General features: G+C 30.9%; 2 protein-coding genes across 4 annotated transcripts in view; both read right to left on the bottom strand.

Annotated features, from left to right (window-relative positions):
* Positions 1–467: 467 nt before the first annotated feature.
* LOC143249652 (uncharacterized) lies at positions 468–11787 on the bottom strand. Of its 3 annotated transcripts, none has more exons than XR_013027885.1 (3): positions 11619–11787; positions 2886–5711; positions 468–881 (listed from the first exon to the last, which is right to left on the bottom strand). XR_013027885.1 is itself a non-coding variant. In XM_076499904.1 (2 exons), exons 1-2 carry the CDS (start codon positions 11785–11787, stop codon positions 4849–4851), a joined length of 1032 nt encoding a protein of 343 aa, XP_076356019.1. In that variant the 3' UTR covers positions 468–4848. The 3 variants fall into 3 exon arrangements, 1 of the variants encoding a protein (XP_076356019.1); XR_013027884.1 differs by having other exon boundaries at positions 468–3041; positions 4046–5711; XM_076499904.1 differs by having other exon boundaries at positions 468–5711.
* An 88-nt stretch (positions 11788–11875) lies between these two features.
* LOC143249651 (histone-lysine N-methyltransferase, H3 lysine-79 specific-like) overlaps positions 11876–20083 on the bottom strand; it is a 69172-nt gene continuing 60964 nt past the window's right edge. The window contains exons 12-17 of the mRNA XM_076499903.1: positions 19989–20030; positions 19426–19636; positions 17939–18130; positions 16920–17137; positions 15375–15500; positions 11876–12922 (exon numbers count right to left, since the gene is read on the bottom strand). Coding sequence (XP_076356018.1) covers positions 11876–12922; positions 15375–15500; positions 16920–17137; positions 17939–18130; positions 19426–19636; positions 19989–20030 — 1836 coding nt within the window. The remainder of the gene's footprint in view (positions 12923–15374; positions 15501–16919; positions 17138–17938; positions 18131–19425; positions 19637–19988; positions 20031–20083) is intronic.

Below are 20083 nucleotides of genomic sequence, written 5' to 3'. Positions count from 1 at the left end.
TGCTTGCCCTTTCAGCTGTGGGGGCGATATAATGTCACAGTCAATCCCACTATTCGTTGGTAAAAGAGTAGCCCATGAGTTGGCGGTGGATGGTGATTATTAGCTGCCTACCCTCTAGTCTTACACTGTTTTAAATAAGAGACGGCTATCGCAGATAGCCCTTGTATAGCTTTGCGCAAAAATAAAAAACCAAACAATAGCCTTATAATATGAAAAGTAAATATAATACTTGATGTTAACCCGAATATTTGACACTTCTTCTAAAGACAGCATGAAAATACAGTTTCTAATCCAAACACAAAATACAGATATCTAGTGTTGTTGTTGTTTTTAACGTGGTTAATTAGAATGTGCTTTGTTCTCCCATCTTAAAAGTAAATGAAACACGAAAAACAGCGTAGTTTCGTATATGGATAACGAAGTTGTGAATAAGAAACAACTATTTCACAATATAAATATATGTTGTTAAACTTTATCAAAACTACATAATATACATACACAATGCTCCTCATTAGACGGTACAATAAAGTAATGCCACATGTATATAAAATTCAAGATAGAGTAGGCAGCAATGTTGAACTTTTACTCAAAAACATATTTAAAACACTGAGATCACCACATGATAAATACAGACAATATTAATTATATGTGATGTTACAATATCAGATAAATTAATCATTTACTGAATGCGAGTTTGTTTGTTTTCAAGCCTACAGTGGTAAATATACTGAATTACATTCTTCCACAAATCAAAGTTACTAAACATCTACGCCAAAGAGTTCTGTGTTTGTACAAAACAACATTCAAGTTTGCTGTCTTTAACTAGAATCGTTATTATTGAGGAAGGTTTTGTTGAAGCTTCCAAAGTTTGAGAGGCACAGCTGCAGAAAAGTAAACATAATATTTTGTTACAACATATACCACCACTATCGAACTCCCTAACCTTTTACGTGTAACAACAGTTTGGATACATTTTATAAACATTACACGAGTATAAGAAACTTTTTTTTTTCAGTTATGTAGTCGAAATCACACAAGAGATTCTGTACATTTAAAACAAGGTACCTGCTTCCCACGTGGTAAAAAAATAAACATACATCTCAAAGAACAAATGATGTCACAGTAGCTGTTTTTACTCCCTGAAGTTACTGAACCTTAAGACATCTACACTCCAACTTGTTTTACAAAAAAACTTAATTCACACTCTGTACAGGTAGAATTTTGCTTTATCTGGGGGATATAAATAAGTTAAAAAATAACCAGTGAGGAGAAGTAACTAGTTACATGTGATGCACTCACTGTGGCAATTGGCCATTATCAATTCTTTATAAAGAAGAAAAACAATTTCTTTACTCATCAGTGGCAGAGGTGATTGTGATAAGGTTCACACATGATGTACGTTTATGTACATAAATATTTTTCCACATATTTGAAAAAAAAAATTAAATAATTAGATGTGTCACTGAAGACGTACTATTTTAGCACCGACTGGATTCAGTTCCATTTCTTTATATATTCAACCAAATACATCAAGAGGTCAAGAGATATCAAGGATAATCATGAAAGACGTTGGTTAATCAGTTTCTTCCATTGAGTAGTTCTACTTTATTTGATACTGATATAACAGAACTCTTACCTGTGTAGCTGGCAAAAGGTACTTGTCTGTACAAAACAGAAACTGGTGTTTTTTTCTCTGTAGCTTGATAATAGTTTATGTAAGAATGATTCAGAACATTTTTGTTTTTTCAACTGTTTAACTACAGAACTAACAATTCATCACACAGGTAATTTTCTACGTACTCCAAACAATAATTTAAATCAGTCTTTCTAAAGGACCTTACTCTGAGGCACATAAATAAATTACAAAAACCTTTACATCATATAAGTATGTGGTTACATATGTTGGCCTACTTCATGAAAGGCTAAAGTTGCTTTTGTTTTTCTTCAATTCACAAATAAATTACATGGAATCATTTCCACACTTCCTTTGAGAAATTAAAAAAAGTGCAAAAAACAACTTAATTACACATTGCCACTCATATATATTTCAGTAAATACTGAAACCATGGTTTTAAAACTGATAGTTCAAATAATAGTGGAACAAAAAATATATACTTACAGGGGCTTGCTACTTAACTAATAATTATCATACTTCAGTACATTATATAACATTAAAAACAGAACAGAATCACTAATCTATTATGTGCCAGAAAGACTTAAAAGCTTAACCATTTTTTCCAAAGTTATTTTAATTACTTGCTTTCACAAAATTAATATCCAGGTTTTCTCTACCACCAAATGATTTTTTAAATCTATTCTTTGAGTACTTGGAATTTTTATTTTTTTATTTATCTGAGCTATACTGAATGTAAGGCTCGCTCTATTCATGTCACCTAGATTTTATATTATTATTTATATGTGAACTTTCAAAATTGATGTACTAATGTCCTTTTCACATCAGTTACATTTTTATACATTATGGCAAAATTAAGTTCAGACAAGGGACAATCTATGAGAAACAAGACATAAGGCATGAACTAAGAATTTTAACGACCTTGTGTACTTCATGATCGATATCATTAAAAAAAATGAATGTAGTTTGACCATTTTAGTTTCTCAATCAGATTTCAGTCCCAAGACCATCTAGCCTAGCCAAAAGCTTGTCTTCAAACAACTGATATAAATATATATAGATATACCACTGAAACAAATACATGTTAAAAATTAAAATCAATGACTTATGCCAGACTAAACAGTCAAGTCATTTTCACTAAATTTGTTGCTATGTACATTTCTTAACAGTCTGCCATGCCATTAATGAGTAACAAACATACAAGTAAACATTTCAGGCACGTACTGTTAACAATACTTAAGTCCACACTCACATGAAAGGCAGGATTTGAAGGACTAAAATGATGGCTCTTGTGCCTGTGTTGTCAAAAATGGAGCACATGGTAAAAAAAGTATGTTTTGACACTTCATCTAATGGTTCAGTGGGATCCTTCTTCTGATGATAACTGAATTAGATTCATTACAGAAGACTGAAATGAATTGGATAGGCTGTGATTTAGAGACTTCATTTAATCAATCAAGTAAGATAAGAGATAAGGTTCACACCAGCATATTTTAAAAATGTAGCATTAGGGGCTGTGGCCTACTTAAAAAAAAATCCATGAATTATGGCAAGGAATAAAACTGGTCACAAATAAGTGATTGTGAGCAATGTTTTTTACTTATCAAAACTTAGAAAATATTACAATCCTACAGTCCATTTTCATAAAAAACAAGTAATTTTTTACATTTCTTGTCTTTGGAACAATCCACAACTAAAATACTAAATTTAAAGTCCTAAAATGGAGATAAAATTCCAAAATCTAAGAAATGTTTCCCAGAAGAAGATGTACTTTAACAAAATCAACATCATGTAGAAATTTAGTCAATCTTGACATACGAAAAAGAACACAATCACTATAATAAATGTTTTCTCTATATAGCTACTATGAAAAATCATAATTCCTAAAAATATGTCAGTCAATAGATGTATCTGAACTAAAACGAGGAACACAACAGCAATCAGTTAACCAACTAATTATCCATTCTGCAAGTAGTAACAGGTTTTTAAGAAAGTTGGGAGTTGTATGAACACAATGGCATAGCCATCTTCCAAGAATGACTGAGACAGTCTCAACTAATATTTGATGTTTAGAAGATGAACTGAGTATGGCCTGTAAAGTAAATATCAAGATAAGCCAGGTTTTACAAAGAAAAGCAAAGTCATTAAAATGAAAGAGGTTTCTTGATTAATACTTGATTGTCAATATCACATTATGTTTTGTACATATTTAACCACAAATTTTACTTGTAGAACTTTCAATACATTACAATACAAGCATACAGTTTTACTTCAAGCCAATGCAGTTTTGGTTTTCATATTAACACTATGTGAAAAAAATGGAAAAAAAATCAATACTGATAAAATTACAAGACCAAATATATACTTATAACTCTTAACTGAAAATAAGAAATGTTTCTAGGTTGGTTTTACCTTGGTGCTGTTAGATACAACTGGCACTGCTTTGAATACTAGAGTGATTACTTAGCTTCTGATTGGCTATTGATCTATAGTTCTGCACTGGCTTGGCTATCCATTTGTTAGCTGAATGAAAAGATATTGTGCCTTTCTGGGACACAACCCCTATCAGCAAAGACATAGTTGGATAAGAAACTGATGAATATACTTGTGTCTGGATGTAATCATTAATGGGCAGTGACATCAATGCCTATGAGACATTTATTTCCAGAAGCCAGTACTGTAGGTGTACATGGACATTAAGGATGAATCATTAGACTGTTTTCTATTGCAAACTGAGATGACAGCTATTTAGCTAAAGTCTGAATAGTGCATCTCATCAGGAATGATTGAAAGAGACTGTCCACTAACTGTACAAGTTCAGTGAGGAGTTCAGATGAATATTACTACTAGTAGTAGATGATCATACAGTAGATGAGGGAACATTGAAATCAGGAAGTGCTTCAGGTAGAAGCACATTAGTTGAAGTATGGGGAAGCATGTCACATTTAGGTGGGGAATCACAGGCTGAGAAACACTTATTGTCAGTTAACTTGGGTCATTAGCACTGATAAATGTGCAGGAACCAAAACTAAGGTAAAAGTACCTGCAGGGATATCAGCTGGAGTAGACAGAAGTGGTGAAGAAGACTGAAGTGGTGGTGCAGAAGATTGAGAAGGATTGACTGTTTCTCTAACACTGACTGTGCTCTGGCTGAGTGAGGCAGAATTATGAAACACAAACTGACCAGTGTAATGAATATTCTGAGAGCAAAGATTTCACAGAGCTATAACAGGATGCCCTCCCATGTAGGCTGAATAAGTTGTCATGGGTACAAGAGTCTTTGATCCAGTTTCTACATTACAAATTTTGTCATTGTTCTTTAATGAAGCTGTTAAGTTCCTTCCATTTTTATTCTGTTCAGCAGATGTTTCCATACTAATTTGTTGTTGATGAGGTCCTCTTGATATGGAGTATTTCCCAAGACTACTATTAGAATCTATACTACAAGCTGACTCTGAACATGCCTGAGGGTAGTCATGTGAATGGCAATAAGGTAGTCGTTCATCACCATAACAAAGTGGGCCCACTAATCTACTCTGACTTATACTACTACAGAGACTTTCAACACTGCTAATAGGGCTGTAACAGTGGTATGAAAGTATGTATGTGGTTGGTATTGTAAAACATTCAGGAGCTGCTGATGGTGTTACAGGAGGTGTCTCTGGAGGAGTCCTTGGGCCTTTCCTTGGTATATGTCTTACCCTACAAGGAGAAGACTCTTGGTGATCTTCCTGGATACAGTGGCATGAATTTGAAGGACTCACTGCTTTAAAGGTGATGGAAACAGAACTGTCTTGAGAGCTGGCCTTGTGGTCACCATATTTGATGTTGCCTATCACCCACTTCTTAGGTTCCTGAGGAGGCAAGGTCTGTTCACTGGCACTTTTTCTACAGCCAGTGCATGAATGTCCACACTTATCTGATTTCAATAACTCCTGCTGCTGATCATCTTTATTATTTGATGTTAAAGACAACAGTTTATCAAACCTGTCACTGACTATGGCTTGCCAGTGTTTTTTTTTTGTTTGGTCTTCATGTTTAATATTTTCCTCCTCTGCTTTAAGAAAATTTGTTGTGGCTGTAATAATAATAATAATGCATACACTCTTAACTCAATGACCAAAATATAAAATCATGAAATTAATCCTTATTTCTATACTGAAGCTAGTCATCATGACATATCTTTGATACTAGTTAAGGATTGACAAAATATTCTCTTGCCAAATTGTATAAATAAGTGTAGAACTGTAATGTGTAAAAAATACATATGTCTAATTATACAACTCATGAGTTGGGTCAAAATATAAGGTAAACATTATTCAAATGTATAGTACACTTAACCTGCCCCCTCCCTAGTACAGCGGTATGTCTTCGGATTTACAATGCTAAAATCAGGGGTTCGATTCCCCTTGGCAGGTTCAGCAGATAGCCTGATATGTCTTTGCTATAAGAAAACACACACACTCAACCTGAAAACAGATTCATGAAATGAAAAATACAGTCCACTGATGAACAACTAACCATGAAAGTGATGAATAATACATATTTTTGAGCATTTCAGAATACATACACTCTATCTATCTCCAGCAGAATCTTATACTTCATAGAAAATAATATTCACAAATAACAGTATGAATGTTAAATACATTTTTTTTTCTGTACAACTACAAACATTTAAAACAGGAATGTTGAAGCTCAAAGTGTGGGTGTAATGTGCAAGAACCAGTAAATGAACTTACATATAGACCAACAGTAAATAAGCGAGTAAATATATTAAAACAAGCTTAACTCAACAGAAGTTATTACTTAAGCTAGGAAAATTTTTGCTTAATCATGAGGCTCTTTTTATTCAGAAGTTCCAAATTCATTTGGTCCTTAGTTAAACCTTTAAAATCCACTGATAAGATTGTGTGCCCAGTAATTTGATTTTGGAGTGATAGAAAACTGACAAAAAGTGACCAGTTATGTAATAAATGTCCATATTTTCATCAAATAAGAATTTACTGTAAACTATATGAAATAAGAAATATCCTTCATTCAATTGCCTGTTGACCTCACTTTGTTCACATGTCACTTACTTACATACATGTGGTAGCTGCAAAGCCATCAGTCTATATTCCTAAAACCAAATACCAGTTAACTGTGTATATTCAGAAACAAATGAAGATTTCTCACAGGACTGATCACTTTGTATCATTTCTCAGTACCTCTGCTAGTCACATACACAATTATTGATCAATCATTTGCATTCTTTGTTTTGTATAAGATTTCCATTTCTGGTGGAATTTCTTGCAGTTGTTCATCATTATGAACTGTTGTGAAGTTCTTATCAATGGTTTGTGTTACAGTCCCTATGTGAGTAGTTTCTTAGATGTTCAAGAATTTTTTTCACATGCAGGATGGTAAGTTTCTTCAATATGCAAAAGGTGAAAGATGTTGCCTCAAAACTCACATATAACATATTATTACAGCAAACATTTTTTTTAAACCTCAATAACATAATTTACAATTTTGATTATTCCAAGTCATTGTTAAAGCTCCAATGATGGTCTTACAAACACTTATCTTTACCTCTTCCCAGTTTTCTCTAATAAATGTACATCAGATTTTTTTAAATTGTTTTACAAACTTCACAGCTGAAGTGTTACAAAAAATCTATTTAGTAATTAAAGTGAAGAAAGCATTTTTACCCTTTTTTTCTGTTATTTAGTTTTATAAATGAACTCTGCTCTCAAAAGTGTCATCCTTGATTGATAAAGTCAACTTCTGTCAAGCATTCTCATTAACTTACATAGGTACATTTGTTTGTTTTGTTTCCATTGTGAGTCTATATCCAAGTACATTTACTTTGAGTTTCAATATTCTTATTACAAATGTTTATGGTAGGAAGAAAAAGTTAAACCCAACACTTGTGTTTTCATTCATAATTATTGTTCTCTATTTATTGTATGAAGCTGCTGAAGATGACATTTATGTATGTATTCAAAAACATTAAAATTCATTACTTGTCACTTCTACAGTTGTTTCATTACATCACTTAATCTGTTAACAGAATTACTGTAAGGTACATGATATTCAATAATTTTTAACAAAAAGAAAGCAGATATGTTGAAGAAATAGTACTTTTAACCCTTTCACAAAAAGGGCTCCTTTGAATACTTTTCTGTGCCAATTACCATGTTACATTTAGTATTTAATTGAACACTTTTATTATCATTATATATGAATGAATTTAATACTATAGTGTGTGTTATGATTCAAAGTTGTATTTTATCCAAGTTTTTAGTTCTTTATTTCAAAATAAACCTTTAAAAAAAACTACTCAAGTCTTCAAATGTATTGTAAAGTAACCAATGAACTATGAACATTCTCTATTTTGGCTCTCTGTATCTTCAATAATGCAATGGTAGTTGAACAGAAGTACATCTAGACAATAAGATGCTTAAGTAACTTTTTAATGTGTAAATTTCAAAGTTCTCTAAATGAATACAACACAAATAATAATTTTAACCCCCGACAAGAACCATGTTCACTTTCAACACATTTGTTTGAGGTTCATAGCCTACAAGTAATGTTACACACTCATGTGCATGATCATTAGAAAGAGCTCATTTTACTCAATAATTCAATGTTTTGAAATTTATATGCAAATGTTATCATGAATTTCACATAATTGACTGTAGTACTATTGACTGCTTATTCAACAAGAGCCTTTACAGTTGTTTCTTACCTAAGTACATTGTAGTTAAAGACACAGTTTAATTTACATTTATATCTTAATATTAAATTATATTTTAAAATAAATAATTAAAATTGTTAAGCATTTTATAAATACACATCCTACTTTCCCCATCCTCAAGATTTAGGATATTAAACACTGAACAAAAATTTTGGTGAAGGGTTCCACATCTCCCAAAGAAAATGTAACATTAATCAAGGATACCACTGGCTTGTGTTGAGATGAATAATAAGTGGTAATGAATAATACAGGAAAATAAAACATCACAGATTAGCCATATGTGAAAAAGAAATGATCAGTAACGAGAAATTTAACAAAATGAAAAATCATTAAAGATACTATACAAAATTTTTTTATAATTACTAATTATAATTAATTCACTGTATTGCACATTGATTATAATAGTTAAAATGAGTGATAAGGTGAAGAAAGTTAAAAATAAAATATAAATATTTACCTTAAAAACTTTCAATATCCTTTTAAGTGTTTATAGAAATTATGCAAAGGAAATATTAAAACAATAAGATGAAGAAATGTATTTTTATACATAAAATTAGAATGACCTTGCATTCAAATTTGTTAATAACTTGAATGCTTTAAGTAAAAATATTTAACTATAACATCGTCATTTTTTGGGTACAATTTACTTATGATCTTTAACAAAATCTTACCAGTTTTTGAGAGTATACATAAAGAAACCTCCAAGTTATTACATGTTTAGTTGTACAAATGAAATTTGTAACTCAAATTTCAAAAACTACTCGAACCAATTGTGAAAGAATTTTGCACTGTGCCTTCTTTTTCTTTTTATCACCTTTTACTAGCTTCTAATTTCACCCACATAGATTGGGAAATACTGGAGTCAAACAGTGAGGAATAAAGGTTTTTGGAAATTGTTCAGGATAGCTTTAATCACCAATTAGTTAAGAAACCTACTAGAAATAATGCAATTTTAGGTTTATTGTTAACTCAAAATACAGAAATGATCAAAAGGGTAAAAACTAGTGTATATCTGGGTGTAACTGATCACTGCTCTATTAAGTTCAATGTTTTGCTGCATATGGAGGTAAGAAATGATGATATTTTGGTTACAAATTTCACAAAAGCAAATTTTGAAGAAATGCAACAAGAATTATTTGTTGTGAATTGAGCAACTGAGTTATTTGGAGACATCGATCAGATGTGGAAAGTTTTTAAATAAATTTTAAACATTAAAAGTAAACATATTTCTTTAGGGGAAAAAAATAGGTTGGAGATAGAATTAATGAAAAGCATCATAACTTTAAGAAATTTAAAATGTCAGGTATGACAGGAGATTAAAAAAATTATAGAAAATCAAAAACATTGGTGACACAGGAAATTATGGCATCAAAAAGAATATTTGAGAAAAGGTTGGCTGAAAATGTAAAAATTAAGAGCAAGTATTTCTTTAGATACATTAAGGGTAAACAGATTATAAGGATGGGGTTGGACATTTGAGGAATGATAAAGAAAGCCTTGGAAATGATGATTACAAGATGGCCAACTTACAAAATGTTGTTTTTTTTCAGTTTTTCCTAATGAAGATATAAGCAACATTTCTCATTTTGAACAGTTGATAGATGAAAACAAGATTGAACAAGATGATCATATTAATTTTGAGCTTGGTAAGATGAAACTGGGAGATTTAAAGAGTGATTATGCTTCTGGTCCATATAAAATTCCCCAAGGGTTTTGGCTGACTGGATATGTAAACTACTTTCTACTATTATTTGTCAGTCTTTGTAAATTAGCTAAAGTCACTCCTCTTTTAAAGGGAGGTATTAAAAAATTGTCCCAGTAGTGTTGCACAGGTTGTGGGAAAAAGTATGAAAAATCTGATAAAAAATGCTCTGCAAAGTCACTTGACAAAGTTTAGAATTTTATTGGTTAGTCAACATGGTTTGACTAAGAGAAAAACCTTATCATACAAATCTTTCAACATGCTTTGAAAAGGTTATACTTATGTAGATAAGGATAATGATGTAGATTTGGTGTATCTAGATTTTCAGAATGTATTTGACAAGATGCCACATAAAGGGCTTTGAAAAAAATTGTCTCTTATTGGTATAGGGGATAAGTTAAAAAATCAGACAGAAGAATGGCTGGGTGGAAGCAAGCAGGAGGTTGTTATAAATGTAGTGCAGTCAAACTGGATTAATGTCACATGTAGGGTACCAAAGGATTCAGTCTTAGACCCTTTGCTGTTTTTTATTTACATCAATGAAGGAATGGTCAATAAATTAGTTAAATTTGCAAACTATATTATGGACTTCAGTGTTGCTAACTGTGAAGAGGATGCTAATGCTTTACAAAAGGATTTAGATCATTTATTGATTTGAGCAAATAACAGGCAGATGATTTTTAATTATAAGAAATGCATGATAATACATGTGAGCTGTCATATTTTGAATTATACTTTGAATGGAAATAACCTTAACAGTGTCATGAAAGAAAAGGAGCTTAGTAACAATAGTGTGCAGTGATAGGACAAATAGGATTTTAGGTTGCATATACAGAGATATTAAATATCTATATTTATCTATATTAATATTAAATATTAAATGTCTAATGACATTATAATTTCATTGTGCATGTCACTGATTGTGCTACATTTGGAATATTATGTTCAGTCTTGAGCTCTTTAGTTTAGGAAATACATCAAAGTATTGGAAAAGGTTCAGAAAAGTGCTACTAGGATAGAGCCTCAGAAGGAGGGGTTGTCATATGAGTAGAGGCTGAAATCTCTTATATTGTTTTCTTTTGAAAAAAATAAAAGTTAAGAGGATCTTATTGAAGTGTTTAAGATTGTAAAGGGAACTGATAGTACTGATGCATCATCTTTTTTCATATTTAACAGTTAGAATAGCAGGACTAAGGGACACAAGTATAAATTTTGGCAAGGTAGGATAGTTTTATTTTTCTAATAGTGGCCTTTGAAATGTGTTGCTTTCAGATGTTATAAAGACAGTAAATTTAAACAAGTTTAAGATAAAGCTTGATATGTACATGAATGATAATGGCTGACTTTAAATCTTTTGTTTTGTTTTTTAAGTTAATTTAGAGTGAGGAACAGCCTAGATGGATAAATAGATGTGATCCTGTTTTGTCCTAAAACATTACGTTAAGTTATAATTCAACGTTTGTATAAAGTTAATAAACAACAAAACACTAAAAAATTAGCTAACACAGAAAGCTGTAATGAAATTAAAAAGCCATATGACCCACCTACAGATCTTGTTACATTTTCCAACTGTTTTCCAACACTGGTTGATGAGACTCTGTTGACATCTGATACATCTGCAGTCAAACAGATTCCACTGTCCACAAGAGGTGAATCTCGTGCTGAAAGACTGCAAGCATTCAAGAAGTCACTACTTTGTGACACAGATCTCATATTCTCAAAACCATAGTCAGAGGTACGACCAAGAGGTAAACAGCCACACTTTATTGGTACAGTATTTCCGCTTCCACTAAAAGAAGAGTTATATTTTCGTTTTTATGTTTTTATGTTTTATTTCTTCATACTTGGGATTGGTTTTAGGATTCTTTGCAGCTAAAAGACTGCCTAAATTCAGCACTAAACCCTTCAGAGCTTTTGGACTTGAAAACTTCCCATACGTGCCTTGCTGGGAAGCATTCGTGCTTGAACAGTGCTTCCAAGGTCTTGATCCACAGAGTTGATGATAACTCTGTTTCCCAGCTTTACATACCTTTGGCATTTCTAGCTTTGAATTGTAAGGTAAATGAGGATCTCGACTAAGAAGGGGTGAGGGAGTGACTTTTTCAACATATTTGTGGGTGGTTTGAACTTCTGAAGAGGATAAGCAAGATGTAAACCTTGTAGTGTTTAATCCTTGATGACCACCCAATGAATCAGACTTAGTTGAGGATGATACAGGTTCATACTGATTCTCTAGAATATTACTTTGGGATGATGAAATTCTGCTAGGGTTAATTGAAGAGTAAGAAATGGTAGGTAAAAGATCCCCTTGGAAAGCATTGTCTCCAATTAGATGTGTACAAGTTATGGAAGAATGGATTGACTTCATTACACTTTGGTAGTTACAAGCTAAACCTCCAACATCACAATTACTGATGTTAGGTGAAAAATGGTCAGAGGTGATTACTGGTAATTTTCTCTTCAAATCTTGTTCTTGACATGCATCAAAAGGTGGGCAGGAAGTGAAATTATCCATATACTTATCACAGAATACTGAGCATCCAGTCAGTACCACAGAAGAAAATGGAGCACCTAAGTTTTCATTTTCTTGATTTTCCAGTGTTAGAGGCTTTTTTTCATTTTTCACAGCTCTAGAAACCAGAAGATTCTCTGAAAAACTGTAGTTAATGTGTTGTTCCATGTTATCTTCAGGGCAATGAAACATCTGTTCTTTAACTGTTGTTTTCTCAAGAGAGTAAACTTCATCATCCAACTCCTGTACCTTACTATGGAGAGCTTTGTATTGGGTTAGGACAGATGAGATTTCTTTCAGGATGTGGTCTTGTACCACAGGAAGATACTTAGGATTCTAAAATACATGTTAAGCATAGAAGACATTCAAACTCATTAACAATGATATGAAACTTGACATCTTACAATATGAGGATACAAGTGTTATTATCAGAAAAACAATCAATGAATTAGAAGAGAAATGAAAAGCAGCTCTACATAAACAACTTAAAACCTTTATTTATCTTCTTTTTTTATATGTCATTGAAGTTGAAACATAAATTTTTGTTAATAACACTGATGAAGTTTGTCTGTCATGCATGCTGACTTACACTAGATAATATGTTTTGGCACTCATCATAGTTTCATTATCACAGATAATGAATACTCCTCTGGAAACTATTGATTTGGTTATGTGAACTTTGATTCCTTGAAATAGTCTTAAGCTTTGAAATCACATTAGCTAAAACTTGTTTGTTTTGTTTTGATTTTAATTTTGCACAAAACTACATGAGAGCTATCTGCTCTAGCTGAAACAAAATCAGTTTTATGTAATTTAAAACCTATAAAAATAACTTCTTTTTACAATACTTAAATTTCAAAATGTGTTTAAAAACATAATGAAAGAATGCATGTTTATAGAAAAAAAACGTTCATTAATTATTTCAATTACATTTAATTAGAATCATTTTATTAACAAACTGTTTTGAATAGTGAATGACAACATAGCAACACCTTAGCTCCAAACAGAATAAGCCTAAGCCAGAGTTTAGATACAGCTAAAGCTAATGGTAAATAGCAGTAAAAAACATCCATAAGGTAAAGTAATCTGAAACCCTTCATGAATGATATTTCTTTTAAATAGTCAACCTACAATGTTTCTGATGCCTTTCCTATTATAAAAGGTGAAACATGGGTGTATATATATTACTCAATACTATTACTGATCTTGAAAAGTGGTTTAATTTTGGAAAATGTTTTTTCAAAATTAAATTTTTTTCTTCTTCTGTTGTTGTTTTTGTAATTCCTTTATCTATTTAAATCAATACCACTGAAATTTGTGTTGTACTGTTTATTAACATTTGTATCAGGTCCTGTAATGGATAAAATTTGTATTTTAGTTAGTTGATACTATTATTTTGATTTCTTCTGTCATTATGTTTTAAAGAACTGTTTGTACATTTTTTATTTTGACTGTTTACAACATGATGACAGAAGGAAAGCTAAAAATTTACCAGCAACAGTAAAAACTGATGAGAAATAAATTAGAGATGGGCTGAGACTGACTTACATCAGTAGTCTTATTAACAACTTGAAGAGCATAAGCAAAGAAGAAATTTTGAAATAAAAAAGGATAAGAATCTGAGAAAGTTACAACTAATAAGACTCTGCTTAGGTTTGATTAATTACACTACGTAACAGAATTTTTACCTTTTCTTATTCCTGGACAGAAAATATTATTTCCCAACTGCTTATGCCTAAAGTAAATGGAAAAGACCTATTTTTCTCTTCAAACTTTGCTTTTGTGACCTGGGGCATATAACAAAAACATGATGGGAAACTATATTTGGGGGCTGATACATGAAAGTGATTTACATTATAGTTGCAAATCTCGAAAACCTATTCACTTGTAAACAATTTTGTATAACTTTAGTATAAATGCATGTAAATCTTGATTCATATGTTGTTTTATTCAGACCTTATGTAAATGAAAATGTGCAAATTTGCCCGTTTTTACATAGAAAATAAGTTAATTTCTAAATTTCATTATCCAGCTCACAAAAGCAAAGTTTGAAGGGAATAATGGACACTTTCTGTACTTTTTCAACATAAGCAATAAAGAAATAACACATACTATCCAGGAACAAAATTTGTGTTACATTGTGTAATTAATAATGATATTCTGCTAAAGTGTGATACTTAAAGAGTAGATATAAACCTAAGCTCATTAGGATGAGAGAAGGAATTTAAGAGGTTAAGTTTTCTGTACAGTAACTACAAACACAATTTATTTCCTCATGCACTTCACTAATATGTTAACTTTATAGATGATTAATTAGGTTTAAAGTTTTTATTCCTCTTTGGATATATTTAGTTTTAGCTTCTAGGTAATTTTTATTAATCATTATTTAATACGCTTGTAACTAACCTATTTTAAATCTGTACCAACTTTCATTTCCATACCTATATTTTAAATCAAGATTTCAGTGCACATTTTTTACATTTAATTATTTATGCAATAATGCAATTAAAAATATATGACCACCTTACCAATTTTAAAACACTGTAAATCCAGAAAAAAACAAAAATGTTAGTTAACAATTTAAATTTGAGAAAAAATTATGACATCTTCATTGATAATTTGATTTGCAAAGACCAGTACATGTTGTTATGGGTACGTATAACAATTGTTTTAGTGAAACTTACTCATTAAAAACATAGAATGCTTTGATACAAGCACAATATTATACCATTTTAAATTAGCAATAATTCCAGAGTTTAAACCACACACTTATTCTAAAGCTACATACCTTCTTAAACATATCTAAAGGAGAGTCTAGCAAACAATTCTTCAAAAGAGGGATGCTATCTTCACTAAGTGCTTCAATTTGCTTTTCTAGTTTGCATGCTCTTGAGATCAAATTCATTTTTCGTAGCTATGAGAACAATTAGTGATGTTGTAAGCCTGGTTTTTATAACACTTCCACAAGTTCCAATTTTAGAAGCATCAATTCATTGTGGTTGTAATTGCAAGGTGAGAGCTCAATATTTTTTAAACTGGTCTCACTTGTAATAATATAGATTTATTTCTTACTGGAAATCAGTGCTGAAAGATGATTTCAGTTATGTTTTCCTCTACCCACTTTCCTCTTTTTACCGTAGATAACATTTAATTTTCCTATTACCAAACAAACTTACTTCTATATATGTAAAAATGGCTCATTTGGGTTGAAAAAATATTTTACGCATAGGAGTGAACAACGTTTCAACCTTCTTCGGTCATTGTCAGGTTCACAAAGAAAGAAAGAGGAAACTGACCAGAAGCTGACCACATGTTTGAAAGGAGTTGTGTAACTGAGTGTTGAAATGCAGAGGGCAGTGTTAGATGTTTGAATATATAATATTATATTATTTATTATATTATTTTTAATATAGATATAAAGGTGTTCCTTTGTATTGGTTTATTTTGGGTTTAAGTTGTTGTATAAGTAAGGTTTCTTTAATTTTGCGTTTATGTTTGTTTCTTTATTTAGTATTTGAGTGTTTTCTATGGTTATGTTGTGTTTATTTGATTTGCAGTGTTCAAAATGTGTAAAGGTGACTTTTTATGTTCTTTGAATCTGGTTTCCATTTTTCTACTTGTTTCTCCAATATAGAAGTCGTGGCAGTTATCACATTGTATTTTATAATAATGTTGGTGTGGTGTTTGTCACTGTACTTTTTACATAGTATAGAGCTCAGTTTTGTGCCTGGTTTTTGAATAAATTTGGTATTAACTGGAATGTCATATCTTGTTAATAGTTTTTGCCAAATATTGGTTATTTTTCTGCTGATGTTGGGAATATACGGTATGCAGCAGTATATGGTTTCGTGATTTTTTGATTCATGAGATATATTTACTTTTGTTGGTTGATTGTGCTTTCTGTCTAGGTGTGTGCGTATAATGTTTTCTACGTTTTGTGGAAGAAACTTATTGATGTGATGAAGTATTGTTTTATTTTGCCTAATTCATCGTTAATTTTATCTTACTTCTAAATATAAAATCTGAAAAAAAAAAAATTAATGAACAGAAAAATCCAGAAAATAAGAATAATGTCTATCTTTCAGTTAAACAATAATTTATAATGAGACTTGAAAGTTTACTTTAGAAATTTCAATAAATCTGAAAATAACTAAGATTTCATCACAATCTCTGCAAAGAGCAATACAAAGAAACAAAGAGACATAACTTACCATTTTATAAATCCCTAATCTAATAAAAGTTTTAGTAACAAACATGAAATACTTTGAGGTCTAAATATAGTAAGAAGTTACTACAGAGATGTTAGTTCTTGACATTTCTATAGCTTCCATACCTTTTCTTTTTCAATTTTGTTTTTCAGGTCTTCTTTGTATTGAGAGGTTTTCATTTTTTGCAAGAAATACAAAAATTGACTTTTGTAATTATCTAGTAGTTCTTGCAAAGCAGAAGAGTTTTCCAAAGAAGGAAAAGAAATGCCAGAGTTAGCTGAATTCACAACCATATTATCTAAATTATGGTCAATACAACCAGGAGAGGGTTTGGACTGTTCACCTGTTCAATGTTAAAAAGAATCATTTCTTCACAAACAAACTATAAAAACAATAATGACTTAGAATTTAATGTTTAAATTTTTGTTTTAATTTAATTAAAGTTTATAATGTGGTTATTTGTATGATTACAATGCTATATATAAACTTAAAGTTAAGTTTATGAAACCAAAGAAAGACAAAGGTGAATTTTGTTCAAAGGCTCTTTCCTTCTTATTTTGATAAGACATAAGATTAAAATTCTCCATTACAAAAATGTTAAAAACACTTTAACAAACAAAATATTACTGTAGAAAAAAGTATGATTGTCAAGCATATCTCAAGTTACATACATTTACTGTAAGTAACAAAAATATGAACATACAAATGGTAAATTTTGGAAATACAAAACTGATTGAAATTGCTGTAAGGAAAAAGAAATGTGTGGTCAGTAATTTAACCAACTGATCTGAACAGTCTTGATAAAGAATATTTCCTGAAACAATGACCACATATTTGTCTTTTACTGAGAAATTTTAACGATTCTTCATGTTTCCACAAATAATAAAGCTTGTTTGTGATTTACAAGTTATAATACAAAATATCAAAAATTTTCCTGAAACAATAAAGTATTTCAATATTTTCAACTTTTCTTTTAACCAACTGTGCTCGAATCTTATACTTTAACTACTTGCTTAGCATCAAAGCTCTGAGGCTCAAACTATCAGAATGAACCTAAACCAAGTTTCCTAAAAGTACTAAGAGTTGTATGTCACATAAATCTACCTTTCAGAACTAATCAGTTCATGAGAAGTAATCATCATACCTTTACTAGAAGTACTCAGAACAGTGTGTGTGTGAAGAAGGTCTAGTCCACTAAAATTTAAAGCTTTGTGAGGTTTAGTCCGAATTGTGCCTTTCTTAGGTCGCCCAGGTTTTTTCTTTTTTTCCTTTAGTTTCACTAGCCTCTGTTGCTTTTGCTTGTCTAAAGGCTTTTCTACAGGCCTTTTAAGTGGCTCTGTATAATAAGAATATGCTATGAGCAATGTTGTGATATAGAAACCTTTATTACATAATCAGAAAAATATGCAGAACTGTTATAGTTTTCTCAGTTATTTTGATGAGAGCAAATTTATTATTGAAACAAGTTTAAATTGCATTGTTCTTTACATGAAAATGACACTGATATATTAATCTTTTGTAAAATAAATTTTATAGGCTAAACAAGCAAAGTAAATATACATCATTCAATTAAATTTACAGTAAAACTTGATTACCTCAACAACATTTGTGCAATATGACTTCCTTCTATTATACAAGAACTATACCTGCCATAAAAGAAATTGAGAAAATCCTAGCTAACACAGAATATAAACCAGTTATATATATAGCAATAAAACAGGTTACACATCTTATACACAAAGTATATGGAGTAAATGACCTATGTTTACCCAGTAGACAAACATTTTGGTTAAAATATAGCTACTTACATAAAACATACATAAACTGATAAAAGATACCACGAGAGGAAAGACGTGACACACCTGTGATTACAAAGAAACTTCAATGGCACAAGTCAAAATCAATATGAAAAGCTAAAAATTTGAACTTCCATACCAAATTAAAAATAATAATTTAGGACATTTCACTAAACTGTCATGCTTTTCTGATAGAACTTTAAGAAACACATATTGTATTAAACAATGTAATTAATTATCACAAATTAATGATGACTACATGCAGGGAGCTATAACTAAGCATTTTTTTAGCTTATACCAACAACTAAGTCAATATGTTCTAATAAGGAAAGCATGAATATAAAATTAAAACCTTGAATTACTAGCCTAATTGTGTTCAAATTCCAGATGTTTAATATCACCTGAAAAGAAATAACAAACAGAAAGTCACAGTTAAAGTATGATATACAAAAGTCATAATATTTTCTTCTAATCTGTCGTGACCAGAAGATAAAAGCATTTTAAACAATTTAAGCTAAGCTGGTACAATTTAGTGATCTGTGTGCCTAGATGGTGAATTCCAGACTTTATGGGGAGTAATCCACTGGCACAAAGTATGCTCCACACTTTGATGTTATGGATGCGCTATAAGAGCGTTCATCAAATCACAACATTTGTTTAGACACGAATAAAGCAATTGTTAGCAATGGGTGCTGTGGTTATGCACTCTCTCAATTCTACAAGTTAAAAATTATTGACTGATAAGTGCAAGTCACCCTTGTATAGGTATATGCAAAATATTCAGGCAAATAAGCAATTTATAGTTTCTCACAGCATAATCTGAAAATGAAAATACCATTTTCTTCATTGCTCTCTTGTCCACTAGTGCTGATAATTATTGACTTGTCACGACTATTACACCATGCTGACCAGGCTTTTCTTGTGGTCGGTCCAAAAATTGCTGTATCATCCTTGTTTAGATCTTTAGAATCATTAGATGAAGAATCCATCAGAGAATGGTTAGAAGCTGTGATTTTACATTTCCTGGCACGAGAGTTTCCCACTTCCTATGAAAGATCACATACAGGAAACCATTATTGTCGTTTGTTGTTTTTTTTATACAAATGATCAAGGTTTTATATTGAACAAATCATACCGTAACTCTTCTACCTGTTTATCTGTGTAAATTAAAGAGCTGATGGATAATTTTGTTTTAAAAAATATTAACAGCAGATGTATTTGACAACATATTAGCATGTAGTATGAATGTGACAATAAAATAAAAATATAAAGTGACTTTTACATTCATGTTTAAAACATAAGTACCCTAGATTATAAGCTTAAAATGTTATGAAGGCATTTTTATGAAGAGAACACATGAAACAAAATTTTTTTTTTAATAACACCTTCAGTTCTTACCCTGAGTTTAGGATTCTTCAATTTCTGGAAATAGTGTTCTAGCTATGAAGAAAACAATTTCCTTTTAAATTTTTAAAAAACTAGCAACTTTCTTA

Source organism: Tachypleus tridentatus, chromosome 4 (genome assembly GCF_004210375.1).
Source record: "Tachypleus tridentatus isolate NWPU-2018 chromosome 4, ASM421037v1, whole genome shotgun sequence".
Lineage (NCBI taxonomy): Eukaryota > Metazoa > Arthropoda > Merostomata > Xiphosura > Limulidae > Tachypleus > Tachypleus tridentatus.
This window is presented reverse-complemented; position numbering and strand designations above follow the sequence as displayed.